At 43.0% G+C, this 26,389-nt stretch overlaps 1 protein-coding gene across 1 annotated transcript; it reads right to left on the bottom strand.

The window, feature by feature from the left end:
• On the bottom strand, window positions 1-26,389 carry pcp4b (Purkinje cell protein 4b). The gene is made up of 3 exons (XM_062473085.1): window positions 26,232-26,389; window positions 6,495-6,546; window positions 1-611 (listed from the first exon to the last, which is right to left on the bottom strand). Exons 1-3 carry the CDS (start codon window positions 26,238-26,240, stop codon window positions 466-468), a joined length of 207 nt encoding a protein of 68 aa, XP_062329069.1. The 5' UTR covers window positions 26,241-26,389; the 3' UTR covers window positions 1-465.

Here is a 26,389-nt window from a genome sequence, read left to right as displayed (position 1 = left end):
ACAGTTTTTTATTTATTCAATGTACAGTGTTATACAGTAGATCATAGCTTAATATTGTGCCATGTGCAAAAGAAAATGCCTCTTGGTGACTTAGTCTACATGGATAGCCCTAAGGTACAAGATGGTAGAGTGAGCAGGTTGGAGTCTAAGGCTGAAAAAAAACAAAAAAAACATTCCCTAACACCAACTACTATAGACATGTTAGGATGGACAAAAATGGCGGACAGAGAACAGATATTTTTCCTCATTTATTGGTACAGCAATTAAATAATAGGTCACGGGACTTCACAGACATGTCAGTGATCGACAGGCTTCTGTCTTTGCTTGCTTCCCCCGGTTTCAACCACCCACCCCCCGCCCTCGTCCCCTAGAGTTTGTACGGGTATGAATTAGTTGACATGCAAATGAGGTGCCACGGCGACGCGCCCTGGTGTCCATGGGCAACAGGGGAAACCCCACAGGCCACTAGGACTTGTCGTCAGTCTTCTTCTTCTGGAACTTCCTGAACTGGGATTGGATGGCGACGGCCGCCTTCTCGGTCTCAGGGGCGCCCATGTCGATGTCGAAGTCGTCCGCAGGGACGTCAGCAGGGACGTTCTTCTTAGACGAGTCTGGAGGAACAGGAAGCGAAGGTCTGTTTATGTGAATCACTTCATAAACACGTCCCATTTAGAATGATTCATTCTGCATTTTCACAAAGTATTGCATAATCCAGTAAATCGTATTTAAGATTTTAATTACTTAATTTACATAAAATCATTGTGGGGGAAAGTGTTGTTTTTACTTTCCAGTGTGTACCAAGACAAATGGTAGAAGTTTAGGATTTTCACAGATTGCAAGAAAGGACTAAAATGCTCTTTGTTGCTGCCAGACTTTAAATGTAGGCCATATGCAAGCGGCTGAACAAATGTACTTGCTGTGAGAGGTTACATTGTTGTGTAACCTCTCAGATCCATACTGCACTACCAAAGCTGGACCTGTGTAATATCTGGGAGAGGAAAGATAGTTCCTTTTGTATTTATAGCCAGACCCATTTACCTATCCTAAACTCATGAATCTCAATAGATTGGACCTACTAAATGTGTCCCAGTAGAGACAATTAGATGACTACAAGAGATTTAGCTCTTTCTCGAACTAAGGAAGCCTGTCTTCTGCAGATGTCTAATTTAAACACTTTGAATACAAGAGAGTTTGGCCTTTCTTCTTCAGAGCTGGTGAGAAGCACAGTCGTGAAAGGTAATGTGGAAACCATAACCATCAATATTTATCCTTTTCAAACGTCTATCTGCAAAGCAAAGCAAAGCAAAGATATGGTGGGCTATTTAACTCGACTGCTTCGCCAAAGCAACATGGCTGCCATAGATAGATCTGCTTTGGTTTGATCTGCAGCAAGAGGGAGAGCGAGAGAAAGAGAGAGAGAGAGAGAGAGAGAGAGGGAGAGGGAGAGAGAGAGAGAGAGAGAGAGAGAGAGAGAGAGAGAGAGAGAGAGAGAGAGAGAGAGAGAGAGAGAGAGAGAGAGAGAGAGAGAGAGAGAGAAACGGAGGAGAGAAGAAAAGCAAACTCATATATCGACTATGTGGCTATCTAATGTTCCCTCGGGGCAGGGGTTGGCTCTTGTGTCTTTATTTCCCTATTCAAGTGGGAAGCGCTAACCGCTGTCTCAAGGCTAGCTTCAAGCCCTGCATTAATTGGTATCGAATTTTCCGAAGCTCTAATGTGCACTGTTTTCATCTCTCAGCCTTAGGTATTGAGCTAAGCCCTCCATCCTATTGACATGAGGCCCAGTGGTAAAGTCGAGGACAGAGAGAGGACAGAGAGTGTTCCACAACCAGAATATCTTTATTTGGACTTTCCCGACACTCGTGTTGACGTTTTGGGATGGGGGGACCAGAAGATAAGGCTTTCTGGACAGCTATTTTTTGGATTTTTCATCAGGCAATGAAATACCAGTAGCCCTGAATGACAGTGATGGATCGAGAACCTCTAGGATGCCTCGAAGACTCATCTTTTCCCGATGCAGGATGAATTATTATATTTATGACTTTTGGCAGCCTTTTCAATAGCCTTGTCTTCGCCCCATGTGTGACCGTAATGTCTAGTGTCACTGTGCCACTGTGAATAGTCTTTACAGGGTTTCTGGCACAGCAGAAAAATGTATACGTTCATGGCAGTGACTGCTGGTAACTGTTGGATTTGAGGCTGCACGACATCCTGCTGAGACTCACTCTGATCGATTCACTCTGTCCCCTGCCATGATCGCCCGCCCTGGCTGACAGAAACATTGAGGCCCCAGAATTCTTAGGCTGGCTTCAATGCAGTCCAGCTAAGATTATCCAGGACCATATAATATGAAGGAATAGAGAAGGGCACAGTTCGACTCTGTAATAATCTTTGATCTTTGAGAGGAACCAATAGTGTCTGATGTTCAGGCTATATTTATGGCAATTTCATGTTGCTGACATATGCTAGCACTACACTCTGTTGACAAAAAAACCTTGCTTTTCGTTATTCCAAAGACAATGAAGGCAGGCCTTGTAACGTCGTTTTACTCAAATCCCTGAGGACTTATGACATGGCGAGAGAGATGAACCGTTTGAACAGTTGGGGAACTAGATCGTCTTCTGCTTAATCAGAGGAAGTGCCTGCTCAGGGCAGTGTCTGTGTGTGTGTGTGTGTGTGTGTGTGTGTGTCTGAAGGTCAGGGAAACATCACTAACCCTAGTGGCGCTTTTGCCTCTTTAAGACCACCTGAGGCGCACAGTTAGCTCGAGAGAGAGAGAGAGACCCACAGGATCAATATCCAGAAATCTACATCAAAGGTGGATGTTACATCGATTGGTGCCTTTTCAGTTTGCTTTCCCTATAGTCTTGTTATGTACTTTTATTTGTCCTCAGGGAGGATAGACTCACAAAATGTATGCACGGAAATGATTTAGTGTCAAGGATATAAAAACTACAATGGGATAATACGTCTGAAGGTTCTTCTGAGCAGATAGCTTGGGTGCTGCAACATCAATATTCACAATGTTTGACAGAAGTGGATGAATTCATTATGGCTATAATTGAGTACAGTAAAGCTAATTAAAAAGTACATAAGCAAATAGGTCATCCCGCCTCGCAATGAGAGCGAGTCTCGTGATAATAATAGCGCATGATGACTTTGATCTCAAAGGTGAGGGAGTTTTCAATTATTCAAGGCCCTCTACGAAATCATAGACGCCACAGTTTCTCCATATGTGAGCGTAGTGCTTTGTTATGAATCCACAGTGCATTATACTGCGAAATACAAATACAAAATACTTTGGTTATAATCTTAATCAACATGAATGAATCCTTTCATTCCAGTAATGGCTGTTTTTTTAATGATGTAACTATATAATTTCTCCTATCAGTTGTTTGTATGAGAATGTCAGTCTGTGTTCAGCCAGGGAACCTATGCTCCATATGGTTCTAGTGTATGACAGCTGGGATTCAACCCGTTCATATTCCCAACACATGTTCCAAGATGTTATTATGGCTTGAGCGTCTGAGTGTGGTTTACCCTGCACATTATGAGAATGGGCCTCAGCAAAGAACCGCTTGTGCACTTTGGCATTACAAATACAGTGGCCTGAGTCTTTGTTATTGGACTTTTATGGCAAATTTCTCTCTCTCTCTCTCTTCTTTCTCCCTCTTTCTCTCAGGGGCTTGTAAACTGTCATTAGTGCTTCTGTCATGACTTCCACACTCGTGGCTCCAGCTCATGTTTTGTAAGGCTCCAAGGTGTGTCTTTGTGCCGGCTCTAATCCGTCATCCACACAGCCCTCTCCAGGAAAGGATGACAGCTGGGTTAGATCCACTGCAGTACCGGACAACTGGAGCATCAACGGCAAACTCATTACACCTGTGTGTGTGGGGGGGGGGACACAGGCTTTCTTCAATCCCCCCCTCCGCAAGGATTATCTGATTAGCCTGATGATTACTCAAAGTTTGCTTATCTCCTGATATCTTTTCCATTTTCTTCAGAATAGTAACCACCCCGCAGTTGAAAGTCTGGGCAATGCTCTGAGTGTACTCATGAATAGGAATACATTGGGCTGCTTATGTCGTTGGTGTCTGAAGGGTTGACTCTATAGGCAGGGGACTACCATGCTGAGCGTGAGGGAGTCAATAGCACTAGCATGCAGACTACCTTCCTCAGCAGCTTACAAGCTTTCTGTATTGAGTGAGGGGTGGCGATGCTAGGGGAAGCAGTTTTCCAAGCATTAAATTAATTGTCAAGGTCAGGCAAGAAAGGAATTTTCGAGCCCTTTGTGTTGTTTTTGAGCCTTTGTGTGTGTGTGTGTGGCGGGGGGGTATGAGCGTGCTTGTGTGTATGTGTGTGGTGTTCTTTTTCGTTCCTTTTTAATTAAATGAACAAAGACAGTGCGTCGAGCTTCCTGAAGCACTAAGAAATTAAAAAAAAAAAAAATTGTCCAGAGCTCGAGGTGATTTGGATTTCTGTAATTGCTGCCTCTGAATAATGTATAACGGCGTTTTATGGTGCTGTATCTTTTAAAGTTCCACCATGGATCATCGAACCACCCGAGTCGAGTGGATTTAGTAGCTTGTAAAGTAACTTCTTACGAGAGAACCTCAATCTTTATAACAAGACTGTTTATCCAGTGTCACTTCCCCTTTCATGATGCACTCAGGCAAAGAACGAGGAGTCCACCAGCTAGATCAGTCATCGTTTGTGAAACGCGTCTCAGGTCTCTGATTGGGTCTTTCACAGCTCCGAGATTGTCCACACAGCCTTTTCGTTTTCCAGAACATCCTGTGATAATCTGGTGAAATCAGGACATCCTAATCCCTGTGATACCATCCTAAATAATCATCTAATGCCATGTCAGCTGTATACAGAACGTTCTCCAGTGTGTTTTGGGCCTGTGTGGGAAGGGGGATGGGGTGAACCGATGAAAAGTCAGAAAGGCAAGATTCCAGAATCCCATCCCATCTCTGCGACATCAGGGAGTGAGAAATTAGTTTATTTTTTCTGCTAAAGCCTTTATTTCCCAGGGGATTGAATCGAGACAGACAATACATCTATATCTTTTGCTGAGACATTTATCACGATTAGGAGGTTGGCTTGAACACATGGAGGGTCATCCTTCCTTTAAGGGTTTGTCTTTCATCAAATGGAGCAAGGATAATAAAGTTCAATGATATTTTATTAATCCCAAAATTGCGTTTGGGATTCATGAGGACTTTATTTGGATTGGAGTACACTAGGATTGAACTATACTGGAAGTTAGAGTTGAAACATTATTATTCGCTAAAACTCCTTGTTAGACGCTTTGATTTATTTTAAACCTATACGCAAATGTACCTTGACAAACAGTTTACGCATATTGTTAATTTGAGGATGAGATAAGATGTGCATTTAAGTTCCCGCACACGCTACCATTGCAGGCACGACGACAGGCAACGTCATTTGTTTTAAATAAAGGTTTGCTCGAGTCCAGAAGCCTCATGGGTTCGGACCCAACAATTAGAACCCTGTCCATCCTTTCATTTTTACAGACAGCTCCTCGGCTGTCGCCTGGCTCTGGCTGCATGCTGAGAGGGAACGCTGCCCTTCAGTCCATGTTACTGTCAAACGTGTGATTTCACCAGGAAGAGCGAAGCAGGAAGTGAGCCTTTTAAGGCTCATCTAAGATGCATGGCCTAGTGTGTCAGTTTTGGACTTCCCCTCCGCCCTTCACTCTGTCTCTCTCGTCCTCTTACTATCCTCTCTCTCTCTCTCTCTCTCTCTCTCTCTCTCTCTCTCTCTCTCTCTCTCTCTCTCTCTCTCGCCTCTCTCTCTCTTCCTTCTCTGTCTCAGTCAGCATGTGGCTTTAGCGTAGTGACTGCAGCGATAGCCCCAGCTGTTAGCCTTTCTTTCTGCAGAAGGACGCAAAAATCCTGTTCTAAAGTGCTTACAAGGCTCTGTGTTCATTTACAGGCTATAATGCAGAACAGTGCCGTGTCATTGGGCACTTTGTCCCCTGGGGTGACATTTTTCAGCGAGTGAAAAAGCAGAACCTTGACTTTGCTGCTTGCTACTTTACATGAGGTAGATTAAGCAGCAAGCCACATCCAGTGTTTTTTATATTTTTCCTTAGTCCTCTATGTACAGTGCTTCCTTACATACAGTACCAGTCAAAAGTTTGGATACATTTTCCCAAACTTTTGACTGGTACTGTATCTCAAATGATACAAAAAGTTTTCTTCTTGAAAAGGTTCTGAAAAACATTAATTCAGGCATTAAAAACATTAAATTATTTTGAAAGTTAGAGGGCTGCTTATCTAAACTAAATCGAGCATGAAGTAATTTTTCATCAAATATACCTACATCATTCAGGAGTCTGCACATATATGTAATTTGGAAATCTCCATTCGACAGATAAGATGTGAAACCAACACAAAAGGGACTCATAAATGACACATTAAAATGTTTACTGGTTTTATACTATCTCACAAAGAGAGTTTTTTTACCTTGTCCCCCAGGCGTTTTGTTGTTGCCGGCAGTTGCTCCAGATCCTTGTCTCTGCAAGAGAAACAACAGAAGCACAAGTTCAGGTTTGTGACTCCAAAGCGCACACACAACCACGCGCAAACACGTACCACCGTCCTCCCTCAACACTCCGTGAGAGACAAAGTGACATTTCCCATGATCCTCGGGGTGTAAGACCCTGACAGAAGCCGCCATGAGAGGGGTTGTGACTCCAGGGGAGAGTATCCGCGGCCCCCCTTGTCATTAGTGTTGTTTTCACCAGATCGCGCTGACGTCAACTTCACCAGGAGCCTAGCTCCTCATCTGGTCTACCAGCCCAGCATGATCTTGCCAGTAGCCAGCCTCATCTCACTGACTGTGCTGGGCTGAGGTGGCCCAGGGGCTGGGGGCCAGTGACGTTAGTGGGGGCTGGGGACGTTTAGCTCTGAGTGGAAATGTTGAACATCATTGCTGTCCCCAGAGTTCTGTCATTGGCTGGTGTTTGACATTGCCACACGAAGCAGCAGTGTGGAAGCTGACTGCCTGGTGTAGGGAGGAGATTGAGGGGATGAGGCATCTGGGGAGCAGGCCTGTGTGGAAGCTGACTGCCTGGTGTAGGGAGGAGACTGAGGGGATGAGGCATCTGGGGAGCAGGCCTGTGTGGAAACTCTGCATAAACAACTCACAGATGCCTCGATAATCTAGTCAGCAACGCCACGAGTCTCTGGAAAGATGCGCAAACCGTATCCCAAACCGGTTTCCATATCTGATGTGGCATGTCAGTCGGAGTTACCAACCGTCGAAAAAACGCAAGATGGAGGCTGTTTCCATCCACGTCATGGCTTGCTCGTTCCAACTGCTCTACCTTCCCTCTCATTAACGTGCAAATAAGTTCCATTCTCTAGGGGGGTGGGGGGGACACACTGAGCATACCGAGAGCGGGTGTGGGTGAAATTGATTCTCGTCTGATTTGGATCGCAAGCGCGGTGCGCCGGGTGCGTTTTGTCCACGTCTGTCCGACAGAACAGCGAACACCGTGATGGATATTCCATCTGAGGAGCCACGGAGCTCAGCCACAGCTTGTGCTGAGTGAGGGCACAGGTACGGGCGCTATCTCTGTGGAGAGACAGCTGGTAAAAGCACATATTACATTAGAGAGGCGTACAGGAGTGGAACTCCATATCACAAAGGAGAGATTAGGGAGGCTATTCTTAGAATCGTATTATACTCATCCTTTTAATATGCAGTTGAGGCACGCGTGAGAGCGAGACGGGGGAATCAGAGAGAATGATAGAGGAGATGATGGTGAGGTGTGGTGAAAAGTCGAAGCGTAAGCCTCTTATTAGCCAATCAGTGGAGATTTTCTTTTTGTGGAACATGTCACTTGCTGTTTACATTTGGCAAGTATGAATGGCAGTAATCTAAACACCACAGCTTTAATTCCTATGGATCTATCAAGTATGACCATTTTAACTTAAAAGCTACTACACAATAAATATATTAGGCTATATGCAGTGCATAATCTTCGATCCAAATCTAACAATGTTTATAGAGTAGTCAGTCTTACCTGTAAGATAAAAAGACTAAACTTTGGGTAACACTTTATAATAAGTCAACGCTTTTTGGCATTTACAAGGTGTTAACTAATAGTTAGTTAATCCTTTATAAAACATTTTGAAACATTAACAATTAAATAGTTAATAATCTTATTATTAAACACTATGTTGATCATTAATAAACACTGTTAAAAATTATGCATTTTATTCATAATACAATTCATAAGGTGTTTGATAACTGCATTATCATACTTTATACACAGCTTGTTAATATAGTTGCAAACCAGTAGTTTAAAAGGTGTTAATGGTACATGAGCTGGTATAGAAAGCATTAGCAAATGGTGAACAAACCATTTACATTACCTTTATAAAGCATGAGTAAATAACTAACAACATATTTACTTATGTCTTTAATTAATGTATGCCAAGTCGAATACAGGATGTACACTATGCTTTGCAGATATCTTAACAACTATTTTATAAAGACTTACTAATGATGCAACTTCTGATTAGTAATGCAAGTTATAAAGCATTTACTAACTGTTAGTTAAGGCTTTTGCGTGACCTAATCTAAAGTGTGAACTATTTATGCCTTATTAAGCATTTATAGAAAGACTATAGGCCTATAGATGTTGTGTTTTTGTTTTTTAGAAGAAATAGCTGTTAATTTATTTACCTGGGTAATAAAATAGTATTTTATTTCCATTAAGAAGCAATACAGTAGAATTGGTATAAAAGTTGGTTACCCGAAGCTGTATTTTATTTTCCAAAAATGGCTGTAATAAACTGCAAATGTTTAGCTATTCCTCGACAGGTCTGCAAACGCCTTTGAAAGCAGAGATTTGTTAAAACGTTTGTTAACCGAGATCGTAGGTCGAGGTTTACAAACAAATCGTTTTAACAAATTGAGGCGACAAAGCGTTTGCTGACCTGTCGAAGAGTAAACATTTGGTTTCTTATATACTAGTTACAACAATACGTGGGAAGATCTCAAATCAAACACGGCGAATCTGGAGCAGACGCCATCTTGTCAGAGCAATCAGCTGCACTTGTACTGGTGACGTCACTACATCTCCAAGGCAACATATCAACAACTCTTTTGAGAACGTCTTCTGAACCAATAAGAACAGAATATTGGTTCAATTGCAACAACAGTACGAGCGTTCTGATTGGCTAATGGGTAGTCATGCCAGCCGCGTATTAAGTCTTTATATATATCTATGCGCGTATTGACCTCATCTGCGGTCTGATACGTATTCTTATTGCCCTCCGCTGATGTCATCTTCAAAATGAGCGAAATCGAGGAGTTTTACTATCCAGATGACAATGAAGACATGAACAGCGACGAGGACATTCTTAACTTTCTAAAAGAGCAGAAAAGTGTGAACACAAAGAGATAAACGACAAGCGCTAGGCAGATTGCTAGGTTTGGTTGCTCAGATTTCAGTTGGTTGCTAGGTGCTAACACCTGAAACACACCGTGAGAAGACGAGTAGAGCTGAACAAAACTACATGTTTTAAATGAAAAGAGCTAAACATGCCATATAATAAACAACTTACTAACCTCGACCGTTCAGTCATGCCGGGAAATATCAAAATGAGGTTTTAACGTATCGACCGCTGTCACTCTCGGCTAGTAGAGCTAAGTAGTTAGTAAGACACATGCCTGTCATTACTTCAATAAAATAGTCATTTTGTGTATCACATTGTGTTGTGTCTGTTTCCTTTTGAGAAACGTATGTTCAGCCTTTGTGAATGTGAGGTTCGAGAATGGACAAGAATACCTTAATAAATAACTTATAAATGTTTAATAAGGCAGAGATAGTTCACACTTTAGATTAGGTCACGCAAAAGCCTTAACTAACAGTTAGTAAATGCTTTATAACTTGCATTACTAATCACAAGTTGCATCATTAGTAAGTGTTTATAAAATAGTTGTTACATACCTTTGTGAATGTGAGGTTTGAGAATGGACAAGAATACCTTAATAAATAACACAAAAGCCTTAACTAACAGTTAGTAAATGCTTTATAACTTGCATTACTAATCACAAGTTGCATCATTAGTAAGTGTTTATAAAATAGTTGTTAAGACATCTGCTAAGTATTAGTGTACATCATGTATTCGACTTGGCGTACATTAATTAAAGACATAAGTTAATATGTTGTTAGTTATTTACTCATGCTTTGTAAAGGTAATGTAAATGGTTTGTTCACCATTTGCTAATGCTTTCTATACCAGCTCATGTACCATTAACAGATTATAAACTACTGGTTTGCAACTATATTAACAAGCTGTCTATAAAGTATGGTAATGCAGTTATCAAACACCTTATGAATTGTATTATGAATCAAATCCATAATGTTTAACAGTGTTTATTAATGATTAACATAGCATTTAATAATAAGCTTATTAACTATTTAATAATGTATTGTTAATGTTTCAAAATGTTTTATAAAGGGTTAACTACCTATTAGTTAACACTTTGTAAATGCCAAAAAGCGTTGACTTATTATAAAGTGTTACCAAACTTTGAATACCGAAGCTCGTTCATCACAATGAAAGATTCTTATAAACCTCAAGGAAGGCGATTATATTGCATCTGCATTGCCTTGCTTGCATATTTGACCATGTTTATTTTGAGGCAGCCATTGCTCTGATGATTGATGTCTCAGTGCCTCTGTTGAGGATTACCCTGATGTCCAATTCATCTTCTCAACCAGAACAAAGGGCTGGTAAGACCATATGAAATGAGTGTGAAGACTCCAATACTCCGTCACTGCCACAAGCCTTGCCACAAAATTAATTTAATATGTGCATAATTAAAAAACAGCCCAAGAGAAAAGCCTTTTTATATAATTTTTGAGAAATAACCCCAATAAAATCACACCATGAGTTGTAATTAATGATACTAACAACACAGGCCATCCTGCCTAGTAAACAGAACTGTGACAGATAAAACAGGATTTATTATTTTTATGTTTTTTTAGTCCATACATTAATATTGAAAATTTGAATTTGAAAAGTGAAGAATGCCAACCGGCTTTTCATGACATTGTTCCAGAAATGGCAATGTCACCTTGGTCATCATCATCTTTCTGTCCCCCTGCTGTTCCCTGGATGTTGGGCAGACTAGAACAGAGACTGTCAGCTCCTGTTTCCACACGCCCCATGATCAGCTCAGCCGTGTGCTGTGCCTGATGAGGGGGATTTCTCCTCGTGAAAGGGGAAGAGAGGCGCGGTGGATGAGGAGGAGAAGGGGGGGGGGGGGGGTCGATACTTCCTGCAGTTCCAAGACTCACTCCAACAAACATCGGCAATGGGAAGACGGATGGTCTGAATCAAGTCTCTGACTGTCCGCTCTAATCTGAGTCAGTAGGGGAGGCGAGGGGGAGGGGGCGAGGAGGGGGGGGTGAGGAGGGGGGGGGTGAGATGGGGGGGGGAGGCTTGCAGCCATTAGGTGTCCCTCCCTTCCCTGCAGTGTCTTCCTGGAACCTGGAAAAATGTGTCCTCGCTACTTCTGTTCAACAACAATCATTACTAATTGGTTAGCAAGGCGGCGTCTGCTGATTGGTTAGCAAGGCAGTGTCTGAGATGGGAAACCTGCCCATCGGACGAACCCCTCAATATTTGAGATCTCATGATCACCGAGTGCTGTGTTATTTATCAGTAGAACAGTTCACGAGCCCCTTGCATCCTTGTTCCCAAAACCCATTAATCTAAGGTGCTACAACACTTGACTTAACAGGGCAATAGAAACTGGGGAGGAAATTGTTTCATTTATAGACCTTGTACTGGGGTCCCTAAGGGCTTCCCCTCGCTTGGCCTGGTCCTTACCGTTGCTTCTGTCGTCACCACAGCTCTCACACCACCCCCCAACCCTTACCCACCTCACCCTCTGAAACCCATTGCCTTTGGTGTGCAGGTACCCCCCATGTGGTCATGTCCGGAACATTCCCGGGGCTCTAACAGCTCGAGCGGGGGGCGATGAGGCGTGGCGCTGCCCATCCACGTCCTGTGCATCTCTCACCCTACGTTGTTAACCGAACGCTTTCAATGAATATCATGAATATCGTGGTCGTGGGGGAGGGGGGTAGATGGGGAGGGAAAAGGGGATTCAAGGCATCCTCTCAAGTTAATCACCGGCCCTTTCAGGAAGGAAGCGTCTAATTCTGAAAACGGAACTCAGGTAACTTTGAAGTTCACAAAACAGAGCGTCTTATTATTCTACAGAGTATGCAAATGAGCCTGGCGGCTGGTGTTTACCTGTCAGAACAATACCTGATCTCGCCCGAGACTACATCTTTCATTAGCTTGTCAAAAAAATGTACGGTCGGAGAAACACAAAGAGGAGCTATCACAACAGCCACGTAGCCCGACGTTTCTTAAGGCGCATTGGCAAGGCTTCTCCTGGCATCCCTGAGCTCTCCAAACAAAACCCAGCAGATAAGGATGCTGCTTTGTTCGGCTAATCCAGGTTCAAAGGGAAGCACCATGTCTCCACATTGGGGACCTTTAATGACCATGAAATGAACGGGGGCCTCATCTTGCCTTGGAGTCCTGAGCAGGCAACCATCGCCAGCATCAACTGCGATCGGGGAGGAGGAGAAGGATCACAAAGTCCTGGCGCTCAGACACCCGCACACACTCAAAACCAAAAACTACCCAAACCAAAAAATTATATAAAAAAAAACTGAAGCTGAGAGCAGCGCTCCAGCTCAGTCCCAGCTCACTGGCACCCCCCCCCCCCCCCCCCCCCCCTGTTTGGGAGCGGAGATGTTGACGCATTATTGCAGCAACGCTGTGAAATCTTCGAGATGATCAAATAAGGAGCCGTGGGCACACACCATGCCCCCGTGGAGACGCCCATGTAAATGCTGGGCTGAGGGGCGTCTACCTTCAAGCACAACGTTTTAAGCAGAACTGCGTAAGCCTTTGTACTTGTCGCACCCACTCATTAACTATGACTACAGAACAACACAAGGCCACTAAATCATTGCCATAAATAATCCACTTAGGCCTCTGTAGACAAGGCTGGAAGTAATATTGTTTGTGGCGAAGCGGAGAAGTTTTGGATTGCTCCAAAGGTGATAAGACACTAATGCACTGGAAGACAAGGGGTGCGGAAATAACATTACTGAGCCAGACTGGAGCTGAGATAAGTGTAAATTGCAATAACAGAGACTCGGTGAGTGTGATTACTGATGGGGAAAGGGCTACCGTCACACACACACACACACAGATACTCATCCGTTAATATTCCTAGAGGATGGCTATCCTCCTATTCTTCAGCGACTGTACACACACATACACAAAGTACACACACACAAAGTACACACTCGGCAGAACTTAGAGACTGTGCTGCAGTTGGAGGTATGAAAGTGTATATGAACCATCCAGTATATAGCATTTACAATTCCTTTCATTTAGCTGGCCCTTTTATCTCGCAAGGGACATACAAATAGTGCATGTAGAATGCACAATCAAGGATAATCAAGGATCCGAAGGGCATTGTTCTAGATGTAGTGGTGGCCAGAGTCAAGGAACATTCTACATTTACTGAGCACAGTGCAAAGTCACCACAGTATCTTGCCAGGCAGGTGTACAATAGGAACTCAAATCCAACATGCTGAGAAAGGACTGATTGGCAGGTATCCCAAGAAGTAATGTACAGTTCAGTGCTGCTTTGGCTGCCCCGAGGCCAAGCAAAGAGGAGTTAGTCGAGGTGAACGTTGAAAAGGAGCTTTTGGACACCTCAAAGGACTCCAGAGGGACACTGCAGGGATGGAGAAGTGTGTCGTTGGAGAGGGAGGTCAGGAGGGAGAACCGCACTATGACGGACACTAATTGCTGAGCACTGAGTGGAAAGGGAACCGAGCGATACGCCGTGTGCCTTTCTTTTTAGCGTTTGGAGTTCTATACTCACACAAACACAAGGCAGCCACACATGCCTGCACTCTGGCGCGCGCACGGGACCGCGCACCACACTCATTCTCTCATTACAAATTCCATAGTGACTGCGCCAAGCGTTTGAGCCTCCGGGCTGTCAATTAGGATACTTCAAGGGGGAAAACACACACATTCCAACACACACTAACACACTGCGAACAGGGAGAGGGAAGTCATTTTCCAAGTAAAGAAAAAAGGCAGAAGCTCCATATAATATATGTAAACATAGCACACCAGAAAAATGTAAATATGCTTTCCTCAGATGCATGCTCTTTGGAGGGCACCCTCTGTGAGAGGAGAGCTGGAAGTGCTTTCAGAGAGAATCTTTTAACGTGATTTTCGCCTCCTACGCCTCATTTCTGCTGAGAGGGGAACTTCCATTTTGATTCCCTCCAAAACTGCTAGTCAACGTCCTCTCTGCGGTATAGAACTGTACCTGATTCAGCTTCTTGGCATACTCCATCCATCCATCCCTTCTCTCTGATGTTGTTTGAGATTCGCACAGGGCTGCTGCACCTCCATCCATTTGACCACTACCAGTCATTGGTTCGGTTGTGAGGGTCTCTTTATTTTGGTCCATCATGAATTGTGCCAAACTCGCTACCAGTGAAACCATGTGACTCCATGTGACTCAACATGGCTACCATCTTCTCAGTGGTTTGTGTTGTGTTGGCACGATGTTCTCGTCAAAGCGCAAACAAGAGAAACACAAATAGGAGGACTAGGAGGACAGTTAAATATTACAATACTTTCATCCTTTAGATCCTCCTCCTACTCCACTGCCCAGTAATGACCCGTGTCCTCCCAGTACAGACTGGGGGTGGTGGAGGGCTGTGGATCAGGGAAATTCTTCATTTACTCATCACTGTTGCTTACATAAACTATGCTATCACTGGGCCCTCAAGGCAAGTTAGAGCATCATAGGTCAAATATTCCTCATCCTTGTTTTGTGACTTCCAAGCTTTGGTAGATACAATCTTTTAGAGAAGGTAGGCAAGACTACATCTGGTGGGCGCATGAATAGTGCAGAACAAATGACAACGGTGAATTGTAATCATTAGTCATTTTCTTTCAGGCTGCGGAGGTTTCTTTTCCCACAGTTAGGATGATAAACCTCCTTACCGTAAGAAAAAGGGCTGGAGGTGGTGCAAGACAAACAGCCCACAAAATAAAGTCCATTGGGCTGAAGACGTTTAATGCGAGGCAGATCGAATCTGTTGGTTCAGCCAAGCTGAATATGCATGGCTCTAATATTATACTGAAGGACGAACTCTGAAAAGAGAATGAAAAACGATTATCATGACAAGTAGTGTCACGTCCTTTAGTTGAAGGTATCACATGTGGCATCCTCATTCACGGAACTGGAGCTTATGCTAATACACTATTATTCCATTTCACACTCGATCATAGAATATGGCAAAAAATACTGTGGGATTTAGATATACCAGTTTTCCCTTAATCCCGAAGCTGTGCGCAGTGTGCGGGTGTGAGAATGAAATGAAGGCTGTATGATATCTCCCATTATCTAGGAGTCAGAGAGGAGATGGTTTTTGCTCCAGAAGAGATTGCCTGGGAGACAGGTACAGGGTAACCGTGTCTAGCCTCAGAGGGGGATGAGAGACTGGCAGATTTGCTTGTCATAAATATCAGTTCTTTGACGTTGATTGGTGAGGCTAAGTCCAGGCACAGTCGGCTTGGTGGGCCGGGCGGCGAAATGCTCAGCTGCCATGGTTCTCTGTGGCAACGTTTTTGCCGTCGACGCTCTATGAAGTGAGCAGCTCTGTCAGCGGCCGTCAAGCCCGCCGCCTCACACGCTGATGGATACACACCTGAGACTCTCTCTAACAGGAGCTGGAGGTGTGTGCACGTGCACGTTCACGTGACTGGTTGCATTGAAATCCTGAGTGCGAGTCTGCAGCGAAACGTGTTTTTTTGGTACATTTGGTACATGGCTCATTTACGTGTGTGTAAGAGATAGATTGAAAGAGAGCCATCTCATACTATTGAACTTCCACGCAGATTTTTTATTTTGGTATTTACTGCCCTGTAGTTTCTCGTACATAATTGCCTTCAACTTCTCACCCCTATATGGTCAGGCAACAAAGCTGCAAAGATTCACTCCAAAGAAACAAGGCTATCTCTCCAAAACAAATGTATTTTTCTTTTAATACAACGGCTACAGTAAAAAAAAAAATATATATATACAGCTTTGATTTGCGCCAATTACAATGTGAGGGGGAAAAACAACACATCGACGCTTCTCTTCAAATTATTTCTTCAAACTCGCATTTGTTACACAGTTTAATGAGCCTTGAAATTGGGGAAATTACTTTTAGTGTGTTACTTTCATTAGCGAGTGGGTCTCTAATCTCTCTGGGATTGGGGCCCTGAGATGGAGGCTGTGTACTGCTTGCCGCCGCTGAGCGCATGACAGAGCTGCGGCACTGCTACAGAGAGCAGCCAGTGGACTAGTAAATAGGTGAGGTAGTCCCCCTAATCACCAGGGCTGAGGTGCCATTAGGCTCCCTGATTTGCAGGTGCAGCACGGCTGGTTAAAGTTGCTGTAAAGGGGGAGAATCAGCCACTAGAGGAGTATGAATGAAAGGCCTTTAAATGATCTGTGCCAAAGAGACATAAGAGATGTTCACTTCCATGCAGTAATAGGCTACATTTTAATGGAAATTCGTTGTTTTGCAGACAAACTGCTTTTAAGGGAGACCCACAACATGCAGCACATTCCATGTTCTGTCTCCAAGGCATTTCCCCTGTCCTCAAGCTCACTTCCACGGTAGCACAAGAACACTCACACCTAAAAGCACCTTGGAGTTTAGCGGATGCAGAAATATCGATTTATCAATAGTTAACAGCTCTCCAGACCATTTTAAATGGGCTAATCCGTGATTTTAGATTCATTTACACCTTTTGCATTGTGCACAGATATTGGTGTATTGGCATCTGAAACTGTTACTGTTTTTAAGTTTCACTAACACTGCCAGTATCGCCCTTCCCGGCACCAAAAACTAGTGCTCCAAGATGGGTCCATGTGACCCCAAACCAGACTCCAGTCTGCTTTAGTGGGCCACATGGCAGGAGAATAGCTTGCAAATGATTCAAAGAGCAAGGTGTTCAGATGTGGGTCCATATTTGAGTGAAACTATGAATCTATCCTCCATCGTGTGCATTTCATTTATGTACTGTTCAGTACTACAGTGTTATTAAGACAGCGCATTAAGCTCAGGCTTTTCCGAATAAAGTAAGAAATTGACGAATCTTTGACCAAAATAACAGCAAATCTGTGGTAGGAGCAAGTATGGGTGATGGAATTACGCAAATAAATAAATAATCCTACGCAGCCGTTTGTGGGGCTATTTTAAGGCTTTTGGCAGCTTGGGCAGGCCGAAAGAGTTGCACGCCGCACTCAACGGACATTAAGAATTTAAAGAAGAGACGCAGAAGTAGGCCACAAGACAATTCAAGCAGAAGGAACTGGAAATACGAAAACGTTTCCGTTGCCTCTTGTTCAGGAATATGAGAAGTGACAAAGGAGAAGCAGGTCCGCACCAGAGAGGAAATCTTGGGGACAATTGTTTCAATTTATGCTCTGGGAAGAGGCGGGCTCATTCCCACAAAGAGGCTCAAGGAACAGACTCATGAGTCAAGTGTGAATTTGGAGGACTCTTGTAACATGCCACAAGGAGGACAACTTGCTAATGTTTTTGTTGTTGTAATACAATTAGACTAGGCTCCTCATTGGTATTCGATGTCACACACATTTAATGTCAAAGAAAAGGATGATGATGATGATGATGATGATGATGATGAAGAATTTGTAGACTATAAATAATGTAAGGTCCCAAGTTTGTCCAAATCTCCTGAATTCCATTTGACTGATCTGTGTATAGTTGTAACTGTTCACTACATTTCTATTACTAAATGATCTACTAATGTGTGCCATATATGTGCCATAATAAATCGTGTCCCATTTCTGTGACTCCATGGAGGGCATTGCCAGGCTCCTGCCTCAGACAGCTTGTTCATCCGAGAGGGGATTCTAACAGTCACTTTGAGAAATGCCAATGTCAGAACAAACCTTCCGGAAAGGTCAGAATGTTCCTGAGGCCAAACACCAGTCACAAAGCTGGTCCAAGGACCTCAACACTTCTTCTGAAATGCAAATGACACTGTCTATAGAGTCTAATGTCTAAAAGTGCAGACCTTTTGCGGGATGGAAATAGCACTTTGGTAGAGCATTGGTGAAGAATGCAGGTTTAATTCCCCCTCTGTATGTTGCTTTGTATAAACTGTCTGATAAATTAACACACTAATGTATATACGTTTATCTTAGTTTACTAGTCAGATAACTGTTGAGCAGACAAAATGATCTTTCATCTGCCAAATTGGAATACTGTAGGTCCCAGAATACTTCACTAATCTTCTTGAGTTCAAAAAACGAATATGTCCGATGTAAAGTAAAGGACTACAGGGATGTTAGGGCATTAAGGAGACAAATGAGTCTCAAGCTGATTAGAAGTCTGAGAGATTGAATGACAGATGTTATCTGTCAGCAAATGATGATTGATGACCACCTGTCAGGTGGTCCCACATTTCGGCACAGCGGGGGAATGCTCTGAAATCTCTTTCCGCACTGCAGTTGTCTTTGCTTGATCTTTGTGTTCCGCCAATCCATCCTGAGACTGACTTCCACTCCCAGGAGCAGATTTCTCTTCCACTTGAATACGTTTCAAAGATGAGTGCACCAGTGTGACTAGTTTACTTTCATAATGCAAAGACTCGTGGGGACACCATCCATAACACCAAGAACCTGACGCCTGGCCATGCCAGCTTGGGCTTTGGAGACACGTGACAGCAACATGGTGTCTCACCTTAATGACCTTCTCCGTTTGATGGACACAGACAGGACTCAATGCTGAGACTGCATTAGTGCAATGCGCACCACAGTCATAAACAGCTTAGTGCTCTTTCATCAGTGCTCCATTGCCATTACTGCAGTACTACACACATGTTTTCGCAAGCTCGGTACAGTTTGTATGGCAACTTGCCAGTAGATTTAGGGTGGAAGCTAAGTGTTCTGGAGGGCAGTTCGGTCTTGAACTCAAACTCTCCCTTCAAAGTCATTACCAGCCCAGTTCAGATACTGTAATTGCAGCACAGGCCCTTTAATGCCATTTAAGGATGTCTTACTGTAAAACGAAACAGCTTGTCAGCTCGCCTTGGAATAAAATTAATAAACCCCATTCAAGATACTTACTCTGACTTCACCCTCGAGCTTTGAAATAACTCTGACGACAATTATGAGGGCTCTTTGACACAACCCAACAGAATTCCACCTCTCCGCTGTCAGATTAATTTAGCTCGTTTGGATGGGGATTACTCCACATCCAGAGAATACAACCAGCTTTACCCTCCAATGTGCAACTCCTTTTAACTCAACCATATTCACTCAGGCACATCCTTCATCATGGTATATTTGCCCCAAATCTAAATAAATCCAAGGTAGCAAAACAAAAACAAAAATCATCCTAATATGGAGTTATGTTCCCTGTGCTCTTGCCTGACAAGAGTGTCACTAGAATATTTTCCTACCTCAAATTGTGAATAAATTGACACAATTAGGTTACATCCAATCAATTTAGCATTATTACAGTGAGCTCTGTCACATGTAAATGTAGGTCAGTTGCGTTTTCTCTTCCCATAGAAGCCTTTGGATCTGTTTTAAGATCTGTTTTGGTTATGTTATTGCTTTATTGGGCAGAAACAGTTATAGAGAGACAGGAAATGTATGTGTGAGAGAGAGGGGCCTCAGCCCATGTGGTATGCATTCTCTGAGCCACCTAGGCACCTCCATTTTGGATCTGTTGGTTCTCATGTCACATGTTTGCAACACATTCAACTACATTTGTCTCGGTTAGATTTTAGATTGGTCCAGAAACTACAGGAATCTCCAGCTTGATGAGTTTTTTTTATTTTATTGTATTGCTGTAATGATTTTGGTGGAAGGCTAAATTGCAGTGTAGGGACAGAATAACACTGTGCTAAATCAGCACCCCACCTCCACCCACTCATCTCGTGAGGTGAGTGACTAAACTCACAGGGCACCGCGATACTGCTGACACTGCTGAAATGAGCGTGATTTTCATGCAAGGGGGAAGCACAGTAAGAGGAGATGGGCCCTGTGGAATCCAATGATAGCTTTTCAAGTCCCATCATCATATTGTTATGACAGCTTTGACTGCAGCTCAAACCTTTCCGACACATTTCTTAGACTACCTGAGCAGATTGGGTTGTATTCAATGGTAAGCCAGGCATCAATCAATTATTGCGCAAAATAAAAAGGTAAAATTCACTATTTGCATCCATTAAAAGAATATTCAAATATTATTGAAGAACTACTTGACACTTAATAAATGATGGATCCTCTAAAAGATTAAAACATGTTATTACTCTCCAACACATATCTTAAAAGCACCTGGATTAATTAAATTATATATATATATATATATATATATATATATTTAATACATTTTCTAATATCAATTAGCTCTGCAATATCATATGCACACTGGCAGCCAATACTTGTTAAAACCTTTTGTGCAAAGCTGGACAAATGTACTGGCGGCTGGATAGTCATCCAACAAATGCTGCAAGGGCTATTTATTTCACTCAGACACTCAACCACCTAATGCACAGAATGTGTGAATCATTGGATGTCTGCCGTGATTTACAATTCTCTGATTAAAGAAAATTGCTATCCAAATCTTCATTGCATTGTTTATAGCGGCCATGTTAGTTGATATACTGCATGTTTAATTGACTTGCATTGAAACAAATAACCCACAGTACGATCCATCAAACAAGGAAGGAGCATGCCATTAACGCGTTGACTTGTCATAGAGTAGGGTTGGGTCTTGGGGTAGAATCTCTCAGAAATCTGTGAATGATGTCACCCCACATACAGCCATCCTCTTCTGTCACATTGGATATGGGAGCCAAGGTTCTGAGAAACAAACATCTGTCATAGAGAACATATCGTCTCATCAACACAGTGGACAGAGTCTGTAACAATGACATAAGGGGGATTTTCTGCTAAGCTTTGCCATAAAATCATGATCCTGGTGACGATTTATTCCCGCCAGGTTGCATTTTATCTCAGTAACGGTACATTGCCATTTGGAGGGGCTAAGCTTGTTTAACCCCAGAGTGTCATTAGCGTAGGAAGATCTCCCAGCTCACCCAGTGCGCCAGTGGTACACACTGTCCAACCATCAGTATGGCAATATGGGAGACCACAGTCCAACAGATCGACACAATCCACGAAAGTCCACTAATCCAGCAGTGCAACAAAAGCATAAATCCGCTTAATATTCAAGTGTGGGGACAAGCCCAGCAGAATCTCCGAGGCAACCAATCTGGAAAGACTGGGACAGGACTTATCTTTTGGCTTTTGCCTGGTGTGTATGCAGATTTAAACCCTCAGATACAGACTGTGCTTTGAAGATTAAAGAAGCGCCTTTGAACCTAGCCTGGTTGGCCACTGGGAATCCCATACTTGGACCTGATTGGTGTGCATCTCTTAAACTGGGATGTAAAGTGGAGAGGGTTGAGAATTTTGGTAGAAAGTGTCTTCAGATCAAATGTTCCCTCTGCCAACATCAGCCACATGGTAATAAAGCACAGTAGGTAAATGAAAATGTAAAGATTTTTTTAATTTATCCATCAATCATGCATAACCCTCACCCATGATGATTTAAGTAGGCCCGGTCAATTGACAGATGCCATTACCCCCAGTTACTTTATTAAACAAATAAATCAACTGTAGCAGAACAGCAACTGACTTAAAACTCCAGGACCATAAAACAGTGGATGTGCAGTAGCTCATGGTACGTGTCATCTGAGAGCAGCTTCTCTCCCAGTGTCTCTCAGAGCTCTGTCTCCAGAGCAGCAATGCAGTCTGGGAAATGGGAGGGCAATGATATGTGAAGATGTCAGCCCAGAATTAGAGGAGAGAGGAGGAGGAAGAGGGGGGCAAGAAAAGGAAATGAGGATGGCAATTATTGGGGAGTTGTCAAAATACGATTAAACGTGCTCGATGGTGCCTGTGTGATTTAAACATTCTTCCGTATGAGCCGCTCAAAGCGGACTGTAATGGCATCCTAGCCGGAGAGAGTGTGGGTGAGTGTATGAGTGAAAGCATCTAAAAATGATAGGGATGTGATGAGTGAGGGGCATCTAGATGGGTTCATGAACCCAGTATAATTCATTTTCACTGCCCGCTAGATCCTCCCTTGCTTGCAAGATTCACCATTGCCCCCATGTGAATTGATGGTATCTTTGGCAAAAGGGAATGATTTTCCAGGTTGACCTATCCGTGAGTCTTCACTTTAAAGTCTTATATCATTGAATGTTACAGACTGTCATCACAGTTGAACTAGGGTTTATTCCCAATAGTACTTTCTTTGACAAATGTTCAGTAGTTACTAAAAATCTTTAAAAAAAAATGCTTACAACTGGACTTTTATATTCGTTGTCTCAGGTTATTTTGTTACCACAGACGAAAGAAGGGGATATGGCAAATGCAAACTGGTGGATAACAGCATATGGTCTCTCACGGCAGTCATCCAAATAATTGGGGGCTTTCTTTGGATATTAGAAGCTCTAACCCCCCCCCCAAACGAGCAGAAACATGTGGTAATGACCTGGCAAGCCAATCTGGGGCTGAGCTTATGCAAATTTCCTGTCTCGTAATTAGCATCCCTATCCACTTTACAGCTGGGCTGACTTGTTTGAAAGTGTTGCGAGTCTTAAAAATGTAATGGGTAAAAACACACTTGCTGAGACGAGCACTTGCTGAGATGCGGTCACACACATACAGTACCTACCCATACTGTGTTGGTGCATTATGTAACATCAGTCAGAAACAAGATCTCTTTGATGTTAATTAGTATATATTAGGGAGTGGAAGGAAGGTCTTGGTTTAGATCAATGAGATCCAAGAATATACCTTCTGTACACGTACGACGTGTACAGAATCTAAAATGAGCAGGGATCCTGGAACACACATTCAAAATACAGATCATTCTACTACAAGACGTAACCATTGATGGCAGTGAATGGAAGAACATGCACATGACAGTATATATATACAGTACCAAGTCTGTGCGCTGTACACGTTGTTCAAAGTGTGGCAAGGAACTGCAGGTTGAACTCAGATTGGAGAGTAGGAGCTACGTCACTGAGCATGAACCGAAGAGAAGGCTGTATCTAGTATCTTCATCCCAGAACCGGGGCCACAACAGACAGAAGATCCTTCCAGAGGCCAAGAAACAGTTGAAACTGTGATCGATTGGCCAGTTGCTTGAGTGGGGCAACTTGGTTGACAATGTGCATGGCCATTCTCAGAAACGACCAGGGGACAAATACTGTGTGTTTACGGGAGACTTTGAACATGAAGTGAACTGCGGAACACTACAGCCAACACACGGAGGGAGAAGCTGTTAAAGTGTCAATAAGTTACACTCCTCACTGAGAGGCAGTGGGAACACAGCTATGTCAGCATTTCTCCATAGCAGTGCTCCATAGTTGGGATAGAAATGTTTCTTTACAAGCACTTCGAAAGCCGTGAAAGACTTATGAGACGAGTGAGTTGAGTTGTTGAGAGAAAAAATAATTCCCTGTTCTAAGAACTGCGGTATTAATACACCGCAAGCTAAAAAGGCTGAGGTAAAAACGTTCCCATTCTTTTTGAAGTCATCAAGTGTGAAACGCTGTCAAATACAAGCTCCAAACTGGGCACTTGGACAATGTGCTGACAGGCAATGCGTTGAAGAGAGAGCGCAGAGCAGGAGGGGAGGGAAAGCAAAGGGGGAGAGCTGCATTGCTGACCACTACCTGGCTCATCCATCCAGAACATGCTGGCTGCTTCCAGTCAATTACTGGCCTTGCGTCAAGCTATGAGGGGGAGAAGCAGTCCACTTTGATTGAGAACAAGTTCTCTGCATGAGTCTGACATAACATATCAACTACGCTTAAAAGTGCGCTTTGAATTCTGTCCACCACCCGCAACGAGCCAATCCTGCCTGAAATTACACTCCTCCACAGCAGATAGGGAATTGGAGAGTGTTCGCTGTACCTCGCTTATTCTACGAGGGACGCTTAATATCCCGATAGTCTGGGATGGGCTCTCAATAATTGAATAGTTATTATCGTCTTATTATGCCTGCTGTGTAGACAGTGCATTTTTCCTTGTGGTAACCATACAAACAGCTCGCTAGGAGACTCGCTGAGGTAGATTAAATCATCCATCCATTTACAGTCTAGGTAATGAGAGATTGCATAACCACCAGACTGAAAATGTGCACTTGAATAACCTTTCCCTCATCCTGCTCTTTCAAATGGAGACACACTTCCTGTCCTTAGACTTGGTCTGGTTGGAAGCCCCCTCTTATTCTGAGTCTGTGGGGAGGAATCACATTATCCTGAGAGGTTAACAGTCTGCTGCCGATGCAAGGCCAGAGGGACCACCTCTCTGCTCTCTGGCAGACCTGTGCTCTCTATCCTATACTGGACACACACACACACACGCTCATACAAGCACATAGACACACCAAGTCACCTCCAAACCCACTCAATAGGCAGGTGTTTCTTTTCTGCACAAAAGGTCCCTGTAGAGATTGTATCCTGGCACCAGTCGACACCTGCATAAAGTCTCAAAATGTATGCTGTGATATGCAGTCCAAGTGAGTTGTCTTCTAACGTGTCACTTTCCCGAAATACATTAAGTCACAGTAAGCACACAAAGCCTACCTCAGTCACTGGATTGCAGAAAATCTGTCTTTAATCTTTGTTCTTTATTTATTGACAGACCTCTCAGACAGCATCTTTGCTCCCATTCATCCACTATGCTGCTCACAGCGGACATCACTAGTGTCAGCCACTCTAACTACTTTTAGGACTGCTCTTTGATGGTACTAGGTACAAAGGTGCTGAAGAACTGTTTTGCTATTGCCAAAATTATTACTATTACAAAATATTCTGGAAGATTGAATGTAGGGTACTTCACGCATTTTCTTGGATTGAGTAGAAAATGTCCATCTATTTTTTTACATGTACATTGGAGGGTAGTCTTTCCACCATTAGAGGTTCATGTCTTGTTTATGACATTATGTCACATACTGTCAAATTAACACGATGACTGCAAAGGGGACCGTTAAACGCTATCAGTGACCTCTCCATCTACGTGTGAACATTTAGTAATGAACTTTTGAGACTGTGCCGGATAAAGTGTTCTTGAAAAAAAATCTATTAATATCCCACTCTAACCACTTTGAAAAGAATCGAGCGGGAACATCTGTGACTGGGGATCAGAGGGCAGCTAGCTGTGGGAAATCCTAACAGCAGTTTTCCATTCCAAGCTGTAAACCCCCCTGTGATGTGGGTACTGGTTGCTAGGACCGTGCTAGTTACAGTTATAAATGAGAAACCGAATATAGCATTCACCAAGAGAAGCCTACTGTGGACCACAAGTGATTCCGTGCAGGATTCTAGGTGTGTTTGAATAATATGCTCTCAAACAAAGGGAAATTCTAATAGTGGCTGATTTTAATTTGTGTTCATAGATAGAAACTCACGGCAACAGCAATTTTAGTGTTTCTTTCTTGTCTTTTAGAGAATGTACTATCAATCGACTCATCCCAAAAAGGTAGTTTGGTCAATATCTACCTGTCCATGCAACAATTACTTGACCTGTTTCAACGGTGGTTCTCTGAAAGTCCATCTTCATTTAATTTTTGTAACCATTCTCTGTGATGCGCGCGTCATGACTGTAATCGCAAATGTAGATTATGTATTCAATGCATATAGAGCACTAAAATATATTTTACAATCTTATAGAAGGACTGGGGATACACGGGAGGTAGTCGGCAATCAGAGATGCGCCCGTGGAGTTCCAAACTGACGCGGCTCACACTTTGATGCTGCAGCATCCTAACTCATCGTTTAGTAGGCTATAATTATCGTTCACTACCCAATTGTATCAACAGAATTACACGTGAGAAAGGTTCAGAATGGTTTCATATAATTATTTTTTGACGGAACCAAATATATACAGAAAAGTAGGTTGTTTGTCTTATTAATCTTAAATACACAATAGACGAGCCTTTGCGCAATTTGCGTACTTGAACTACAAGGCTATCCTTTCTTAAAATAAAAGTATCCTACCTCACTCATGATGTACAGTAATCTCGATGTGGATCGCTGTTTCCAAATCTTGAGTTTGCTTATCAGCAATTAGGCTAGTCTATCAGCAGTTACGGTAACAGTAGTCTTTTTCACAGTGGCTCACTGCCGACAGAGAAGCTTTATAAAGTATTATGGCC

This window comes from Osmerus eperlanus, chromosome 11 (assembly GCF_963692335.1).
Source record: "Osmerus eperlanus chromosome 11, fOsmEpe2.1, whole genome shotgun sequence".
Classification (NCBI taxonomy): Eukaryota; Metazoa; Chordata; class Actinopteri; order Osmeriformes; family Osmeridae; genus Osmerus; species Osmerus eperlanus.
The sequence above is the reverse complement of the archived record's forward strand: the minus strand, read 5'-3'. Positions and strand labels throughout refer to the sequence as shown.

Bases quoted from the DNA above. Each gene is read 5' to 3' on its own strand.
- pcp4b (XM_062473085.1), bottom strand. The intron at 612-6,494 runs GTAAAAAAACTC...CTGTTCCTCCAG, and splicing joins CAAAACGCCTGGGGGACAAG to ACTCGTCTAAGAAGAACGTC.